The sequence below is a fragment of the Staurois parvus genome, unplaced genomic scaffold, assembly GCF_062004578.1.
Source record: "Staurois parvus isolate SC_StPar_1 unplaced genomic scaffold, SC_StPar_1.0 ptg000049l, whole genome shotgun sequence".
In the NCBI taxonomy this organism is placed as follows: domain Eukaryota; kingdom Metazoa; phylum Chordata; class Amphibia; order Anura; family Ranidae; genus Staurois; species Staurois parvus.
This window is the reverse complement of record NW_028317845.1, coordinates 3172082-3192130: the sequence shown is the minus strand read 5'-3', so window position 1 is coordinate 3192130 and position 20049 is coordinate 3172082. Positions and strand designations below refer to the sequence as shown.

The 20049-nt window shown below is 41.0% G+C and overlaps 1 protein-coding gene across 1 annotated transcript in view; it reads left to right on the top strand.

Moving 5' to 3' along the window:
* GIGYF2 (GRB10 interacting GYF protein 2) overlaps positions 1–20049 on the top strand; it is a gene marked incomplete at its 5' end in the record, with an annotated part of 153929 nt that overhangs the window by 117376 nt on the left and 16504 nt on the right. Inside the window, 4 exons of the mRNA XM_089666000.1 lie at positions 1822–1941; positions 5485–5697; positions 5879–6078; positions 16770–16924. Coding sequence (XP_089522126.1) covers positions 1822–1941; positions 5485–5697; positions 5879–6078; positions 16770–16924 — 688 coding nt within the window. The remainder of the gene's footprint in view (positions 1–1821; positions 1942–5484; positions 5698–5878; positions 6079–16769; positions 16925–20049) is intronic.

The window sequence follows — 20049 nt, the reverse complement described above, 5'->3', positions numbered from 1 at the left end:
TCAACCTTCCTTGTACCTTTCTCTCCAGCGTCCCAGGGAAACTGCTATCCATTGTTTGGGCATAGTCAGAACTGTGAGTATCCAAAGGCCACAGCTTTTTTACAAAATAAGTTGCCCTGAAAACAGGGTCTTGAAAAAGACTCCCTGCTTGCCATTGCTTGGGAACATCTCAGGATCTAGGAATATTTAGCCTCTGTACTGTAACATTAAGATAAAAGGAATTTTGTCTGGCCTGTAAAGTTTGTATCAATTCCTGTGGTATGCTGCACTGCTGCTGGGGGAAAAAAAACTGAGGTTTCACAGGGTGTGGTAGGGTTATAGATGTACGCCCAAGGAAGGCATGTCCTAAAGCTTTGCAAGTGTCCAATCACCTGAGAGTAGCAGCCTAAAACCCAGTGTCTATGAAAATCTGGCCTGTGTTCTGTGCTCTGATACAGTATTTACAGATAAGTTGAAATTTCTTTTCCCCTTTTTGGTTTACAAAACAGTCAAATATCAAATTTTTACCTCACTGATTTCCCTGCATAGCAACCCTGTCACTGAAAACTTAACACCAGCAACAGGATCGCTAGTGTGACATTGCTTTTAGGTTGAATGTAACTGTCCCAATTCTAGCAAGTGCCACTGCCAATTTTGAGCATCTCTTGCAATTTTTTGAATTTCTTACAGAAAACTGACAAGCATCTCCGTTGATCCATAGAGAGCTTTTTATCACCTAGGTAGATTCAGAAATCCTGCTAACTTATTGCTCTCCAGAGAGATATTTGGTGGTCTGTAGCCACTACTAGCAGAGCTAGCATCATTATTACATAAATCATGGAAGTATTTTGTGAGACCATGGTCTAAAATTACCTAGTCAAATCTTCTATGCCTTAATATGTGTTCACATGATGATCACATAAATACCACTAGCATGGTAATAAACCTTTTTAACCACTTCCCGGCCGCCCTATAGCAGAAGTACATGATTTTGTATTTCCGGGTAGGGGGCGCGCACGCAGCCATTGATGGCTACAGCTGTTGATCACTGGGTCCTTGCTGGAGATTCCCCGCCGACACCCGGCGATCACGAGGAACACTGACAGATGAGAGGTCTGTATGTAAACAGATGTTAATCCTTTCCTGCCCTGTGTGATTAGTACAGTATCAGTGCTTTTTATTAGCACTGATCACTGTATAAGTATCACTGGGGATGTCAGTGGCAGTTAGTTTTCCCTCCCAGTGTCAGAATGCCCGCCACAGTCGCACTATAAGTCGCTGATCGCCACAATTACTAGTATAAAAAAAAAAAATAATAATTCCAGTGTATATATACCACCATTTGTAGATGGTATAACTTTCACGTTAACCAATTAATTTACATGTATTGAGATTTTTTATTTTTTTTTTAGCAAAAACATAGCAGAATACATTTTGGCCTAAATTTGAGATGAAATGTGATTTAAAAAAAAAAAAAAAATTTCTTGATGTGTTTTATAGCAAAGTCAAAAATATTGCTTTTTCTCAAAATTGTCGGTCTTTTTTTGTTTATAGCGCAAAAAATAAAAACCGCACAAGCAAATTCCACCGAAAGAAAGCTCCATTTGTGGGGAAAAAAGCCATACATTTCATTTGGGTGCAGCGTTGCATGACTGCGCAATTGTCAGTTAAAGAAACTCTGCGCCATATTGCAAAAAATGGCCTTGTCAGGAAGGGGGGATCAATCCTATGGAGGGGAGGGCAAGTGGTTAACGGTATTTTTTTGTTATAGTTGTAACATGTTTTGATGCAATAAGAGGAAATGTTTTTACTCTGGCCTAATTTTGTGCTTTACCCTCTCAGCTACCGTCTTCATCCACATGGGGGCAGCAGGTGAATTCTATAGGATCATCTCAGTCAGCATTGTCTTTGGCAGAGATACAGAAGCTTGAGGAGGAGAGGGAACGGCAGAGCCAAGAGGAGGTCTGTTCATTTTTTTTTTTTATATTCATGATATTGTCTTTATTGATCTCGTTAAATGAACTTTTAGAATCTAGACATCTCCCTTTAGCACACTGTAGAATATATGCTTCTTTCATGGTTTCGTTGAAATAAACCTACAAAATGCTCATGTTTTGTGAACAAAATTGTAACAGTAATTTATTTTTGGTCCAAAAAATATAAACTGCAGGCTTTCAGGATATTTCTGTCTTGGTCTCTACCTCACAATTTTTAAAGGTGAAGTTTAGCTAAAATATAATTTTTTTTTTTCTACAGCTTTAGTGACATTACTTTCCTGGAATAAAGTATGTCACAAGTTGTGCAGGCTGCTGGATTCTGTAAAACTCTTCACTGCAGGGATGCCCTTCTTCCTATCTCTGAAAATCCAGTACTGCTGACTTAACAGCTTTGGGTCTCTAGGCTGAGCTGCACTAAACATGATTGGACAGGAACCCACCCCCTCCTACCCTTTCATCCATTCAGAAACGTTCTTTAATTGAGTACGCTGCTTGGAACGCAATCTGTGAATGAGGGAAAGAGTTCTGTAACTCATCAGACTCTATCCCATTCACAGATCATTTTACAAGCAGTGTAATCAATGAAATAACGTTTCATATTGGATGAAACGGCAGAAGGGGGCTGGACCCTGTTAGATCATTTTTAGTGCAGCTTAGCTTGGACACCCAAAAACTGTTAATCCCACAACTGCAGACATTTAGACATGGAAAGAGGACAGGGCATTCCTGCAGTGAAGATTTTTTACAGAATACAGCTTCCTGCGAAATGTGGGCCATCTTTAATTCCCAAGGTCACGAATACTGTAGAGAAAAAATTAGTCTAAATTCAACTTTAATTAAAATGTGGGACAAGTTTATTCATGCTTTTGTAAGCAGACACAAAGTGATTTGCTGTCTTATAAGGGAATATCTTGTAAGGTTTTCTGTGGCTTCACAGTACCCTGAATAATTAGAAATTGCAGTCACTTTAATGACATGTGACATAGCCTCAAGCTGGATATTTGCTGTGTGTGTGATCTAAGGCATACCCTGCCCACTTGCTGTTCATGATCCCCACTAGTTATATGTTTATCATTTATCAGTTAGATCAGAAATCATTGCAAAGGTGGGTATGACATTAGAACAAGCGCCTGCTACTCTACCAATATGGTCACAGACACAGAACTGGCAGAATTAGGTTCTGGGAAAAAGATTAGTTGCGGGAGGCAATACTGATGGCTAGTCCTTGGCCCTCCCCTTGCACTTTTTTGTGCGCAGCTTTTTCATTAGGCTTTAAGCTTACTCTGAAGAAAAATATAAAAGAAAGCAGGCACCTCTAAGTGCAGTAAGACTATATTTATTCAATAGGTAAGGATTAAAAACCCGGATTATGATGAATCAAGCTCAGAAATCCAGCTGTGATACTTGTCTATGGCTTTCCTGTCCAAACTGCTCTCCAGACTTTCCACACCGACTAGCAGTCAAAAGGGGAGCAGAATCACCGGCAAGATGTCCGCCGCACTTCTGGAACCAGCGTGGAACGCATGCGACCAGAAGTGACATCACTAAGGGCAGTAACTCGTTTCAGAGCATGTGCAGAGCTCCTTTGTCAAACCTGAGCCCAGGAGGGAATAGAGCTTGATTTTATAGTGAGCTCAAACAGACTATAATGCCCAGATTAACAGCAAATATGACAAATAGACATAAAAACAAAACAAGAAAGCACTCTAATGGCTTGGGATAGTATGAGTACATATATCGAAGATACGAAAAAAAAATTGCTCAAAGATGTGGATCAGCTTGGAACTACAAGAACCAGCCTATCCACAGAACAGTCATCTGTTAAAATATTTTAAATCATAGTTAGACCGTATATATGGACAAACAATAGGGCAAAAAAGTAATTGTGCTACATATCACGAAAACTATTTTGTGATTTGTAGAATAATTTTTTTTGCCCTATTTGTCTATGTACACTACTTTTAACTATGGTTTCTTGTTGAGTGCTTTCTTGTGTTGTTTTTGTCATATTTGATGTTATTCTGGGCATTTTAGTCCGTTTCCGCCCCCTGTAATTTCAAGCTCTATCCCCTCCTGGGCTCAGGTTTGACATAAGAGCTCTGTGCATGCTCCAAAATGCTCTACCGTCCCTAGTGACGTTACTTATGGTCACGTGTGTCCCACACTGATTCCAGAAGTGCTGCGGCCATCTTGTCGGTGATTCTGCTCCCCTTTTGACTGCTGGTCAATGCGGAAGGTCCAAGAGGAGCTGGGACAGGAGAGCCACAGACAAGCATAACAATGTAATTTATTAGCTTGATTTATTGTTACCTTTTGTGAGTGTTTTTAATCCCTACCTATCAAATAAATATAGTCTTACTGCACTTAAAGGCACCTTCTTTCTTTTATACGTTTCTCCAGTCTACTTCTACTCCTATGAAGTGCAGCCCAGGTGCGTGGGCTGACTTTCTCCAGCTTTTTCACCATTAAACTAGTTGCATGGATTGAAATTCAGCTGGTTCAGCAGGGATTGGTTCAATCTCGGTGTATCTATGGCCATTCCCATTCGTGAGAAGCCAGTCAAATGAATTGTGGTGGTTGATACAGGAATCAGGGACATCGAAGCTACACAGGATGAAGTTTTTGCAAATAATCAATATCAGCCTAACTGATATCTTACATTCTTGTTGCTCTCTTGTCTCAAGAATGCTAGGGCTCTTTCAGGCACATGGCAACCCTTGCCACCCCTTTGAAAAGTGATGTGTGGTTAGCTGCTTCTCAGAAGTCGGGTGACAGGTGTTTGGGAAGTGATGTCTCCTTCTCATCGGCGACTTTAACCTTCAAAAGGCCAAACCACCCAACATGAGCAATGCAAGCAGTTGCAGGCTGATTGCACCACGACACCATTAACTTAAATGGGTTTCTTTTATCAGTGCTACTCCTTGCAAAATGTGACAGTGGGTTTCATTTTTACCGCAAAGTGTTGCAGCGTGTCTACAGCCCTGAGGTGCTGCGTGTCCTTGTTTAGGTGGATGGTTGGAAAGTGGTAAAACCATGGCTCAGTACCTTTACTACCCACTGGCCACATGTCTGAGCAAGCCCTTATCTGGCCGCATGTATAAAAGAGCCCTTAGTTATCCTTTCTGTACCTTCGCTTTTTTTCTTGTGGCTCAGCTGGATAGATTCCTCTTTGTAGTTCTTGTGACTCTATAGATGCCACCGGATGCTGGGTGGGTTTGAAATGATTGGAATTATTCAGTCATATCCAGGTAATTCCTATGCCACATAGTCACTGTTCTTCAATTCGTTCAAACATTCCTTGCCCACATGTATGCCCAAAACGGCTCACATTGCTTCCCAGTACTGCCCATATTAACACCCAGAACCAGTGCAAGTGACGCCTGTAGTCTACTCTGAAACTGAAGGTTCAGAAAACCATTGAACATGTAGTCTCAGATTCAGCATTGGATATAATCTAATTTGTTACCTGAAATTGTACTTTCATTTTTAAATTTTTTTTATTTAGCAGCTTCGACGGCAGCAGCAGGAGATAAAGTGTATGCAGCAGCAACAGCAGCAGCAAAAAGCCCCTGGCTGGGGCAATGTAGGAAAGTCTACTGGCAATACAAAGTCTCTTCTGGAAATTCAGCAGGAAGAAGCCAGGCAAATGCAAAAGATACATCAACAGGCTGGCCGCGGCCGACCACCTAACATTACTCTTCCAGCTACGCCTGCCCCGTCTGTGAGTACCAGTGACTAAAAACTGCTAGATTTTGGGAGTCTCATATGCTTTCCATAATTTACTCAGTTGTAAAGTTGTAGCTAAATTTGAGAAATGAGATTTTCTCTGAGCCATGTATAGTAATAATTGTATGTGTGATCATTTCTTGTGTTTTTGTTTTTTTTGTTTTTTTTATATATAGCAGCTTCAGAACACTATCACCTCTGCAAGCTCTGTGTGGGGTACTCTGAACAATAACACAAGCCCCCAGTGGTCATCTGAATCCATAAGTAGTATATGGAATAGTCCAGAAAATAAAAGCTCTAGTGGAGGATTCTGGGATGAAGCAGTGAAAGTGGTGGCACCTCGAAACACCACCAACAAGAACAAGAACAATGCCAGGTAAAAACTGAATATTCCCCTGCACTAGCTACAGAAGTTCTGTGCTAGAACAGCCTTGGCTTCAGTTGTATTATTTTCACTAATGGGCAACTTTGAGGGTCACTGCAAAATCCCTACAAAACATGTCAGAAGAGGTGATACTAATCGGACATTTATTTTTTTTTAAACTAGTACATTGCTTAAGTCCCTCTAGTCACTTGGAGAAATTCTTCTTTTTCTTTTTTTTAACCACTTGCTCTCCAGAGGATTTACTCCTCTTAATGACCAGGCCTCTTTTTGCTACTCGGCGCTGCACTAAATCAACTGATAATTGCGCGGTCATGTAATGCTGTACCCAAACAAAATTTACGTCCTTTTTTTACACAAATAGAGCTTTCTTTCGGTGGTATTTGATCACCTGTGCACTTTTTTTTTTTTTTTTTTTTGTGCTATAAACAAAAAAAGACTGAAAAGTTTGAAGAAAAACAATATATTTTCCTTTTGGCTATAAAAAATATACAGTAAACTTTAAAGTTAGTTATAAATGTAGGGCAAAATGTATTCTGCTACATGTTTTTGGTAAAAAGAATCCAAATAAGTGTATATTGATTGCTTTGTGTGAAAGTTATAGTGTCTACAAACTGCGGTATAGATACTGCCATTTACGCCATTTTTTTTATATACAACACTGCACTAGTTTCACAGACAATTGCGCGGTCATGCAATACGGTACATAAATGAAATGTATGTCCTTTTTTTTTTTTTTTTTTACACAAATAGAGCTTTCTTTTGGTGGTATTTGATAAATCTGGGGTCTAGCAGACTCTAGATATCTCCTCTGCCGTTACATTATCTAATTAAACCAAGATCGGTGTGATCAGATGCTTTCCCAATTTCACAAATGGCGCTGTTTATATCCTGCGAAATTGAAGTGATGAAATGCTCGTAGCTTCCGATTTCTTAGACTATAGAGATGATTGGCACCATTCCAGTCTCCAATCAGCTCTATGGTCAGCTGGCAGAAACACCGGCTGCATTCTCAGGTTCCCCTGATGACCCTGGACTGCCCGACAAGGCAGTGGGGGAGGGGGGGCATCATCTCCTGCTGCTTGTAAAAGCAATCCTGCAGCTAATTGGCCACTAGGATTGCTTTTACATGAAAGCCGATCGCCGGCTGAAAAAATCAATACCAGAATGATGCCTGTAGCTGAATAAAAATTGGCCATGTATAAGTGGTACCCCATATGGAAAAAGAATGACACCAATTGCTATCTTGCCACTTCCCATGTAGTCTGGGAATCTGGGGGGCTCCACGTGACTATCTTTTCCCTCCGTAAATCCGAAACTTGTATGTATAGCCTGTTGCCCTGTCACAGGTCTTATACATCTTGACCCCATATCTGGCACGCTTGCTGGGTAGAAATTGCTTGAAAGCCAGGCGGCCAGAAAAATTTAACGAGGGATTCATTAACACAGATTTTCTGCTGGGGAGTATAGATATCTGCAAATTTTTGGTTAATGTGATTTACAAGGGGCTGAATTTTGTGGAGCCGGTCAAATTCAGGGTCACCTCGAGGACGACAGAGTTTGCTGTCGTTGAAATGCATAAAACGCATTATACACTCATATCTATGCCTGGCCACGGCAGCAGAGAACACGGGCATATGATGATCGGGTCTGTGGACCAATACAACTGCAATTAATTTTTTTTTTTAAATTTAGTAATGCCCATTTTGAGGGTTAGGCCCCAAAAAAATGTAAATTCAGAAACCATAATGGGTTTCCATGCAAATGGTCTGGCAAGGTTTGAATTTGGGTTGGCGGCGATAAATTGTTGTGCATATAAATTGCTTTGATCCACAATCAATGCATACAGATCATCTGTGAAAAAAAATCAAGGGGAGTAGTTAAATTTACTGTTTCCACCTGAATTCCGGGTTGGGCAGTGAATGGGGGAAGTATGGGTGCTGCAGAATTTGTGGGCTGCTAATCGGGATTTGCAAGCACATCCAGAATGATACTAGGGGCTCTACGGGCCTGTGTGTGAATTCTTGGTAGTTGCGGGACAATACTTGTGCTCGCCACCGCACCAGCTTGTACTGCACTTATGGGACTAGCCACGTCACCAAGTCATACTGCAGTATTGGTATGTGAAACACCAGGATGTACTAGGCTGCTGGTGCTCGCCAGTTCACCAAAAGGTAGCGTGGTACTAGTACTGGCACTCTGCTGCATATGAGAGTCATCAGAATTTACCGGTAAGTGCTAACAGAGATTAGGGCTGATTCTGTGAACACTGCGGTTTTGTGTGCAATGTATCAAGTGACAGTGACCTGCTGACATTGCCCTTGCTGGGGGAGAAGGGGGAGGGGGTAAGCGTGGGGGCTAAACGCAGGTACTGGCAGGTTCCAGGGCTGATCTCGCTAGCGCTGCGTTTTTGGGGACACTATACTAATGTGAACACTGGTATAGTGCTGATCTGATCAAAGATATTGATCCGTTGAGACACTATACTAGCAATGGAGGTTTGTGTATGAGCGTGTTCCTGGCAATCAAGGGGTTAAATGTGATTACTGGTGTACTGATGGGCAATCTGACACTATCTGAGAGGGGTGTGAAAACCACGGGAGAGTGAAACACGCACGCACTCTCTCTCTCTCTCTCTCTCTCTCTCTCTCTCTCTCTCTCTCTCTCTCATTTTGCATACCCATGCCACCCTGTAGCAGTATTTCTGCTATAGGGCGGTCCGGAAGCGGATACAGAAGTGGTTTGTGTTATGGCGCTGCGTTACTTTAACTGACAATTGCGTGGTCTTGCAACGCTGCACCAAAGTTAAATTTACGTGCTTTTTTCCCCACTAATTGTTCTTTCTTTTGATGGTTTTTGATCGCCTGTGCAGCTTGTCTTTTTGCGCTATAAAAAAACGCCAATTTTGAGAAAAAAAAACTATATTTTGGACTTTTTGCTATAAAACATGTCCAGTAAAAATCAAATTTCGTCATAAATTTAGGCCAAAATGTATTCTGCGACATGCCTTTGCTAAAAAAAAAAAAAATCCCGATACATGTAAATTGGCGGTATATATACTGGAATTTTGTTGTTTTTTAATATACTAATAATGGCGGTGATCAGCGACTTATGGAGGGACTGTGGCAGACATTCTGACACGGGGGGGGGGGTTGGGGGACTGACTTGGGGGACTGACATCTCCAGTGACACCAATACAGTGATCAGTGCAAAAAAAAAAATAATAAACAGACATTGTACTAATGGCACTGGGGAGGAAGGAGTTAACATTTGGAGGCAATCCAAGGGTTAACTGTGTGAGGGGAGTGTTTCACTAGTTTGCGGGGTGTGTGCCCCACTGTAAGCACACTGATCCGGAAGGCTGTGCTCAGTGATCCGGATCAGTGTGCTCAAACTGACAGGGAGAAGAACTGCATTGAAAACAATGCAGCTGTGCTCCCTGTCAGTGTTTGCTGGTAGTCACCAGCCAGGACCAGGTGATTGACACCCATGGCCGCTGATGGTGGCGCAGGTAGGTGGTCCTAAATGATTATTACATAGTTTTTGTATGTAAAGAATAAACCATTACGCTATTGGTGGCGCAGGTAGGTGGTCCTAAATGATTATTACAAAGTTTTTGTATGTACAGAATAAACCATTACATTCACAGTATACAAATACAGAGAAGTAATAATATAGCACCTCAATACATTGTAGGTATCCCCAACCAGGTATCACAAACGACAAGGTATTGGATTTTGAAAAGGCAGATATCTTTGGGTGGGTGTCTACTCAACAAGATATAATATAGCCATATGTTTTGTAGTACAAACCACATTATAATATAACAAGGGAGATATGCCAGGTTGTACAGTAAAGGTTAGACCGGAATTACCTGAGGATAGCTACAGAGACTATAATTTGAGACTTTTTAGTAAATCCCCCTTGCTGGTAGGTCAATATTTTAGTTTCATCACTTCATACTTTACATTTACAAGGAGAACTACATACCCACCAAAGGCCATGTGATGTATTCACTGCCTTCCCTGGATGGTTTAAAAAAGTGGACGTAGAGAATAGCTTTCCTCTTTTTCAAAAATAAGGTGCTTAGTCACCACCTTGCTTCACATGACAGGAAAAAATTCATGAAGGTGAATTACTCTTTCCTTTATAACAATATTGTTGCTGTATCCCTTCTTTCTGTTCTACGTTTATTTAGCAGAATGTTGAAAGCGTGATAAATTCAGTTGCCACAAGGGATCAGGAACCATTTTTCCCATTTAAAGCTAAACTTCAAACTGTTATAAAAACACACCTCTTAGTTAACCTTTTCAGAAAAAATTAAAAGGTGAACGAACACCACCATCCTCCACCCCACCTCCGGTCACCAATGTGGTTACCTCCATGGGTGATGAGCTGTCCGTGCCCATTCTGGGGATTTGAAATCACCTCTCTTCCCTCTTCTCTTTCTGCAGCTCCTCCGGTAGACATCAGAGAGATGCTCATTGTTGGCACTGATGAATCAGAAATAAACATTTTCACAATGTGGGTGAAACAGATCCTGTCTCTGGTTTGCCCACTACTGCTGTCCAGCCAGGCAAACATCCCCCTAGTGTGGTGATTTTCCCTCTCAGCCCTAGAATCTTGGAAATTGTTTCTATGCTCTCTTTGGAAGATGGTAATAACAGACACAAGCTTGATGGTCTAGGCTAGGATCTACAATTCCCTGACTATCCAGAGAACCTAGTTCCCACAGGAGTTAATGATCCGCATCAACATTCTAGAACTGAGAGTCATGAGACGGACTCTCCTACACTGTACTAGTTATTTAGGGTTTAGTGGAACATTGCCACAACTGTGGCCTACATAAACCACCAAGAGGGAGCCTGAGGTCAGGCAACTCTGAAAGAGTTGATTCTCTCCTCTGTGGAGAACCACATTCTAATGTGTTCTGCTATCCACATACTGGGAGTGGAAAATTGGCAAGTGGACTTCCTAAGTCTTCAACTCCTGGAATAAAGGTAGTGGGACCACCTTCCTCTATCAAAAATAGGGAAAGCCTGATGTGATTGACATGGCCTCAGATTGAACAAAAAAAATAGACGTGTTTGTCACTAGGTCCAGGGATCCCCTGGCTCTCGTTATGGATGCCCTGGTATTTTCTTGGACCATGTTCAGATTGGTGCATGCTTTCCCTCCAGTAAGGATTCTTCATTGATACTTCAAGATGGAGGAAGAATTGAGTACTTCTTTGTCCTCCGAGTCCCAAGAAAGGTCATCCTGCTTATTCTTCCACCATTGCCAGGTGGCTCAGGCAGCTAATTTCCAAAGCATATGACCTCAAGGAAATCATTACTCCCTTCTTTTCCATCAGATATGTTGGTGTTTCTTAGTTTTTTCAGCATCAAGCATCCATTTTGCAGGTTTAAAAGACCACCAACTAGTCCTCTGTTCATAACTAAGGTAATAGGAATTTCTGACTTTGTGGAATACAGGGATATTGACATCCTGGAATACAGGATACAGGTCCCTCCAATGTGTACTATTATTTTTGTTACAAAACTGGAGTCCTAAGAAGTGGGTGGAGTTATATGGGGGAGGAGTCATCCCAGAAAAGCTTTTGCCAGTGATCAATCACCTAAAGGTAGCTGCATATTAACCCATGATCTATGATTTTAGTTAATGTGCTGTAATCCAAAATATAGAATGCACAGGTAAGTAAAAATATTTAACCTTTTAGGTTATACTTCTGCCTACAGGATGCTTGCACACTGGCAGTCAAAAAAAACTTTAGACCACCCCTGGATAGCCCATCCCACTACTAGGTGCTGCTCTGCAGTGTAAAAGATAGTCAGGTCCATAAATATTGGGACATCGACACAATTCTAACATTTCTGGCTCTATACACCACCACAATGGATTTGAAATGAAACAAACAAGATATGCTTTAACTGCAGACTGTCCGCTTTAATTTGAGGGTATATACATCCAAATCAGGTGACCGGTGTAGGAATTACAACAGTTTGCATATGTGCCTCCCACTTGTTAAGGGACCAAAAGTAATGGGACAGAATAATAATCATAAATCAAACTTTCACTTTTTAATACTTGGTTGCAAATCCTTTGCAGTTGATTTCAGCCTGAAGTCTGGAACGCATAGACATCACCAGACGCTGGGTTTCATCCCTGGTGATGCACTGCCAGGCCTCTACTGCAACTGTCTTCAGTTCCTGCTTGTTCTTGGGGCATTTTCCCTTCAGTTTTGTCTTCAGCAAGTGAAATGCATGCTCAATCGGATTCAGGTCAGGTGATTGACTTGGCCATTGCATAACATTCCACTTCTTTCCCTTAAAAAAACTCTTTGGTTGCTTTTGCAGTATGCTTTGGGTCATTGTCCATGTGCACTGTGAAGCGGCGTCCAATGAGTTGTGAAGCATTTGGCTGAATATGAGCAGATAATATTGCCCGAAACACTTCAGAATTGATCCTGCTGCTTTTGTCAGCAGTCACATCATCAATAAATACAAGAGAACCAGTTCCATTGGCAGCCATACATGCCCACGCCATGACACTGCTGGTTTTGCTGCAGAAGGGTACTTGTGAGTGACTGTTTAAGCCTTTGGGCGAGCAGCGCTTGCCCCTTTAATAACCCTGCATGCTGGCAGCAGACAGTGAATCACATGGCATCTTCTATCCCTTTCCTGTTGAATTGTATCTACTATATACAGGAGTATATTCAGTGGCAGGAGTCTTGGCAACACAGGACACAGCCAATTATAGGTTTGCAGGCAAATTGTACACAATGCACAATACTAAATTCTCTGACGCCTATATGTCATTGTTTTCACAATATTAGTAGGAGCACAGCAGGCTGAATTAATTTTATTCTATTTAGAGCTCTGTTCCCACTGGCAGGTCTTGCCCTTCAACATCCCTTAAATTGTATGTGAATATACATGATGTACAAGCCACACAGTGACACTAGACACAATAACATATATTCCCAATAAAATTTAAAGAAAATTATGTTGGTTTTTGCCAGTCATGTGTTTGCAAGTCCCCCTATGCTCTGAGGCACAAGGGATGGAGCCTACAGAAGACACTCAACGTCTGCATCAAATGTCATACAAAACTCTCCATGGTAATACTAAACTGCTCTGCCACTGTTTTTCAAACTGTAGTGGTTAGACGGGTGATGTGGCAGCTGAATTTGACTACAGGTACACCGTCCTGTAGCTTCCAAGTCAGGAGATGGGATGAAAACTAACCACACTAGGGCAGATCTGTTTCTGTGCCTATCATGTTCAGTTTGAAACGGCAACCAAGAGGAACTGGCAGGATCACCAGGTACTTAGCAAATACACAGGCAGACTACAAAAAAAAAGACTATTTTTTAGGAACTATACAGTGGGGAAAATAATTATTTGAACCCCTGCAGATTTTGTAAGTTTGCCCACTTACAATGAAATGAAGGGTCTATAATTTTTATCATATGTGTATTTTAAATGGTAGAGACAGAATATCAACCAAAAATCAGAAGAAACACATGATACAAATGTTATAAATTGAGTTGCTGTTTAGTGAGTAAAATAAGTATTTGATCCCCAAGCAAAACATGACTTTGTACTTGCTGGAGAAACCCTTGTTGGCAAGCACAGAGGTAAGATTTTTCTTGTAGTTGGTTACCAGGTTTGCACACATCTCATGAGGGATTTTGGTCAACTCTTCTCTACAGATCTTCTATAAATCCATAAGGTTTCATGGCGGTCGCTAGGAGTTTCAACTCCCTCCATAAATTTTCTATAGGATTAAGGTCTGGAGACTGGCTAGGCCACTCCATGACCTCAATGTGCTTCTTCTTGAGCCACTCCTTTGTTGCCTTGGTGTTATGTTTTGGGTCTTAGTCATGCTGGAAGACTCATCCACAACCCATCTTCAGTATCCTGACTAAGGAAAGAAGGTTCTCATCCAAAATTTTACAATACATGGCCCCTCAATGTGGCAAAGTCGGCCTGTATCTTTAGCAGAGAAACAGCCCCAAAGCATAATGTTTCCACCTCCCTGCTTGACTGTAGGGAGGATGTTCTTAGGGTCATAGTCGGCATTTTTCTTCCTCCAAACACCGCAAGTCGAGTTAATGTCATAGAGCTCAATTTTGGTCTCATCTGACCACAGCACTTAATCCCAATCTTTCTCTGAATCATTTAGATGTTCATTGGCAAACTTCAGACAGGTTTGTACATGTGCCTTTCTGAGGAGGGGGATCTTGCAGGCGCTGCAGGATTGCAGTCCATGGCTGCATATTGTGTTACCAATGGTTTGTTTGGTGACTGTGGTCCCAATTGCCTTGAGATCATTCACAGTCTTCTCCCGTGTAGTTCTGGGCTGATCCCTCACTTTTCTCATGATCATCCTTACCCCATGAAGCAAAACCTTGCATGGAGCTCCACACCGAGAGAGATTGATGGTTATTTTGCATTTCTCCCATTTCCGAATAATCACTCCAACAGTTTTCTCTTTCTCACCAAGCTTCTTGCTGATGGTCTTGTAGCCCATTCCAGCCTTGTGCAGGTCTACAATCTTGTCCCTGACGTCCTTTGACAGCTCTTTGGTCTCGCCCATGGTGGTTGCCCAGAAAAATATTATGTGGATAGGTGTCTTTTATAGACATAACGCGTTGTCGTTATAATCACCTTCTTAAATTGACAAGACTAATCTGTGTACCACATGAGCACATAGCCAATCTGTGGAAGCCAGAATTATTGTTGGTTAGTAGGGGATCAAATACTTATTTTACTCACTGAACTGCAACTCAATTTATAACATTTGTTTTGGGTTTTTTTGGATTTTGGCTGATATTTTGTCTCTATCATTTAAAATACATCTATGATAAAAAATAATAGACCACTCATTTCTTTGTAAATGGGCAAACTTACAAAATCTGCAAGGGATTCTTTATAGTAACATGCACTTTAATGGATCTAACTGCTGCTGTGGTTGATTTCTCACTTATAAAAAAAAAAAACAGGGAGTAAATGGCTGTAGCATAAAACTTCAGCTGTGATTGTTGCATGTCTCATATCAGTGAATATGCGTAGCACACTTTGGCTAAAATTTGATTCACACAGCCTTTGAGGAATATCGTCTTTTCAGACCAGTTCTGACAAAATCAAGAATGCTACCAATGGCAAGTAAGGTGGAAGAAACCTAAGACGCAAGCTACAAAGTCCTCTCCCCCTCTACCGCCACGTTGAGTTCCCCAATGCTTGCTTTCCTTTCCACCTTCAAGTCCTGCTACTCAGAGGTTGCTGAACACTCAGACAAGCCTTCTGCTGTAGTCAATGGGTAGAAATGACTATGTCATTATTTACAATGGATCAGTATATGGGACTTTTGAAACACCAGTATTCACATACAAAAATAAGTAAATGTAAAATTTCAATGTTTTATTGTTACATCAAAGGCATGAATAAAAAACATTGTATTTTGGATGAGTATACAATATTTACTCTCATGTAACATGTCCACCTTATTATGGACAACGTACTCATATGATAGTAGTGTCCATTGGAATTTGTTTAAGAAGGTGCCTAAGTCGATGGACACTACTATCATATGTATATGTCATCTGTAATAAGGTAAAATATTGAAATTTTACATTTCCTTATGTTTTTGTGTATATATTAGTGCCTCAAAAGTTCTGTATACCCATATTCATTGTAAATCTGTTAGCCTTTGCAGTATGAAGATGTGCACCTACTTAGGCATTTGTTAACCTTGAAGATGCTTGGACAACTTGCATCTTAAACACTTGGGTGCAGGAGGTGCTATCTCAGGGCTATGTACTAGAGTTTTAATTACTGCCTCTCCTTAGTGTCTCACCTGTAAGCTTTCTGTGTCATTACTCAGAATAGCAGTTTCCCATCCAGCTTAGGTCTTATGGTTCAAGGTGTCATTCCACAATTTATGAAGTATAATGATGAATACTTAAAGTACCAAAATATCACCTGGAATCTACTAAATCTGTATTTGCCTCCAATCACCCAGGAGGTTTCCTGGCTTACCTACATGTCCCTATATTTTCAGCATACCAGTGATTCCTACATTTGCTGTTGGTCCTCTGCACTACCAGTTCATGGCCCTTTCCTTGGATCTCTCATCTATACCTCAGATCTTCACCAAGGTGTTGCTGTCACCTTTTTTACCTCTTGGTGTCAGGAAAACGTTTCTGAACTAACTCATGCTGAAAACAGCAAAATGAGGCAGCAGAGAGGAGTGAACGTGCTCTGCTCATGAGAAAAATACATATTACAGATGGATATGCTTTGTTCATATTCATGCCTGAGGTTTACAGCCACTATGAGGTAATAGTTATTGCCAAGGTCTGTGGCAGGTTTATTTCCTTTTATAAGTTTCTAGCTTGGATACAAATAGGTTTTCTTTTCAAGGTCAAAATTAAAGACTTTTCCCATGACTGTTGCAGTTCTTTCACTGGTAATATTGGAGCCACATAGTGGAGCAGCATGGCAAAAGATAATATATATTTGAAATCCAATTTATTTTGGAATCCCCATGTACAGTATTTCTTTAATTGCTCCAATGAAACTTAGTAGTCACTCCTCATGACGGTTTCTCTTTAATACAGTGTTTGTTTGCAGGTAAATTATGTCTGTACTAAATTTACATTTACTATCTTGTCTCTTCAGTAAGTCTTCGGGGGTGAACAGCCGACAGAGTAAGAAGGTTGAGCAAGAAGAAAAGCTTGTAAGACTGTTTCAAGGAGCAACAAAGTATGCTGATAGCTTCACCCAGTGGTGTGAGCAAACACTACATGCACTGAGCACTGCCCACAACCTGGATGGTAAGGAAACCTGTTTGGTCATATACATTGTTGTGAAACAATATTTGCCCTTTTCTAGTTTCTTTATTTTGAAGCTTAGTGACATGAACCTGGATAACATATTGTGATTGTAAGACAACAAATGGCAACTTTATTGATTTTGTGCAGTTTCCTAGCTGTAGAAATGTGTTAAATGTATACTTCTGTATGCTCATAGCAGTATAAAAAGGCTTTGTTACATCTTTCTGTCGAGGAAGACCATCTTTTTGGCTCTTCGCTGGACAAAATCATTAATTGTACATATCTGATGTGTGGGTGAGTAATATCCCAAGGTTACAGAATAACGCTTTGCTTCCGTCTTCCACTTCAGTTCTTCACTTTGTATTTTGCTATGTCTTGAAGTTGGACAGATTCTTTCAGCCACTATAAGAGATTGTTAAACCAGGGGGTTATCTTTTTCGCTCCCCAAACCAAAAATTTTTAATCAAACAGGTTTACAGTTCTTAAACTCAAAGGCAGCATTCATCCCATTTTTCAATTTAATGGCTGTAAATGCCTTTGTATGTCCTTTTTAAAGTTTCAGATTGAATCTCTTATGTCAGTTATTGCCTCACAGAGACTTTTTGGCATCCACTGGTATAAAAGGATGTACATTTACAAAGTTTTTCCAGGTTGTCAGCAGTTTCCTAGATTTGCATAGGTGACAGCCACTATCCGTTTGTGGCACTTACAATTCAGCCTTGTCTTGGTCCCACAAAGGTCTTCACACCAGTCCTGGGTCATCTTCATTTCTGAGGTATTCCATTCATCTGAAACCTGATTGATCATCTGCTGAGAGCACAGACCACCTGGCCTTGCACTCCAATGTGTCAATCACCATGCAGGCCTTAGTGGACTTTGAATAGATTTTGAATGTTTGACAATTCATCTTTGATTCTGTTACATTTGCTTTGAATATTTGGGCATTTTCCTGGGTACCTTTCAAGCAGAGATCTTCTACTCCAGGAGATGTTGGAAAAACTGCAGTGTCCTAGTGTAAAGCTTACCTGTGGAACTGTGCTGCAATTGGTGGTATCCAACTTCAAAATAGTTTCTTTTCCCCAATTCCTCTATAAAACTTTGAACATGTGGAACATTCTCACAGTGTGGGGATAAACCCAGTCTTTCTCTGATGATGATTCACTTACCTCCTTGGAAAACATGTCTGTCATAGTGGCTTTTGTGTCTGGTGTTGTCAGTGAGCAGATTTTTCTCGTTTGTTAAGGAACACATAATTCTAGAGACTCTTAAGCTATACTGCTGTCAACTGAAGGATTTGGAAATTGGTAAAATAAGGGACTCCTCCTGTTCCCAACAAGCTTTAGTTTGGTAAACAGAGGAGGGTAATTAACCCTATATAAAGATGCAATATTGAGAGTTAATTTAACACCCTAACAAGTAGGTTATAGAGTGTGTTTGCCAGGAGAATGGGAATTGAGCTCGAAGATTCTCCAATATCCGTTAGGTTTATGTTAAGGGTTTCTGATTTCTCGGAATTGACTTTTTGAGGCCTGATATTGATTCAAAGCGACCCAGCAATGCCATTAGATTCAGAAGGGCAGTATTTGGAGATGTGATGAAGAGAAGTAGATCAGCAGCAGAAAGAGTGCCTTTATGATGTTTTTTCCCGCTTTCATTGGTCAGAACAAATTGTGATAGCTAGGGTTTCAATCACTCTGATAAATAGTAGTGCCAATAGTGGACACCCTTGCCTGATACCTGACACAATACTTATGAGTGCGGAATTCAATACAGAGTCTATAGGAGCATGAGAAAAGCGGAGCTGAAATTCAATTTATAAAGTGCATAGAATAAATAAGGCCAGGAGACCATGTCAAAGGCCTTACGTAAATCTAATGACCAAAACCTACCCAACCTCTGCCTGCCACCAACCCAACTTGAATGTAGTAAGGAGATCAGCTCTATCGTCCTCTTAACTTGGTCTGCCACCTGTGTCTATTTAGCATGAAGCCCACTTGGTTGACATTAATGTAATGAGCTAGAAAATTAGGCCTGAAACAACTAATCGATTATGAAAATAGTTGTCAACTATTTTCATAATCAGTTAATTGGTCAGCCAATTAGTTGGCATGCATACAGAATGAATTATCTGTTTACATATCAGAAAATGCTGTCAGAAAGTGCCTGAGGACATGTCGCCCTGGGCAGGAAAAGGAATTGATTTAAGGTGATTCTAAAGGCCAGAAGGTTTTCTTTTGTTTTTTACCTTGAGATAGGGGCACGCTATATTATACTTTGCGGGTTGGTATAGGGGCACTCTATACTATACTTTGCGACTTGTTCTGGGAGCACTCTGATGGCAGGAAGAGTCAGAAGCTCCAGTAGAGGACCCCGAAACAGGTTAATCGGGGCTGCTCTGTGCAAAACCACACACAGAGCAGGTAAGTATGACAAGTTTGTAAAAAAAAAAAATCCAATATTTACAATCGCTTTAAGGGCTCTGTGCTGAGAAGATCAGCTTCTGAACCTAGAAAATCTGGAGGCTGATAGACTGGAGGTAATATAAGGCATTATAATTAAAGTAAAAGTAACCAGTATTGTGCATTTTATTTTTAAAAGAGAAATACAGCCAAAGCTTGTTCGGCCGTGCTTCCCCTGTGGATCACAGAAGTGCAGTCTGTTCTGCACTCCTTAACCCGTTTTCAGCCGACAGTAGGCTAAAGTCCGCTGTTGGCTCACATCACTCAGCCAGTCCAGGATGGGGAAATATCGCGACCGTATGGTCAGGATCTACCCAGTAGCCTGGAGCAGCACCCGGCGATTCGCTGAGAGCTTGAGCCAGCTGCTGCAGCGTCCTCCACAGCCCAGTGCTCCAGTGAGCACTGGCGGGGTAGAGCAGATGGCGGTGACTGATAGTCACTGGCTCTCTGCTCAGAGAGAGAACTGAGCTATCAGCATTGTCTAATCACTCAGTTCTCAGCCTTAGAGCCAGCAGGGGACAGATGCAGCATCGGATCGATGCTGCAACCACCTAGGTAAGTATATTTAAAAAAGAAACCCCAGACTTCTCTTTTAAAGAGATTATATCCATGCAAAAAAATCTCAGCCTTTAGTACTACTTTAATATAAAAGATTTATATCCTCCT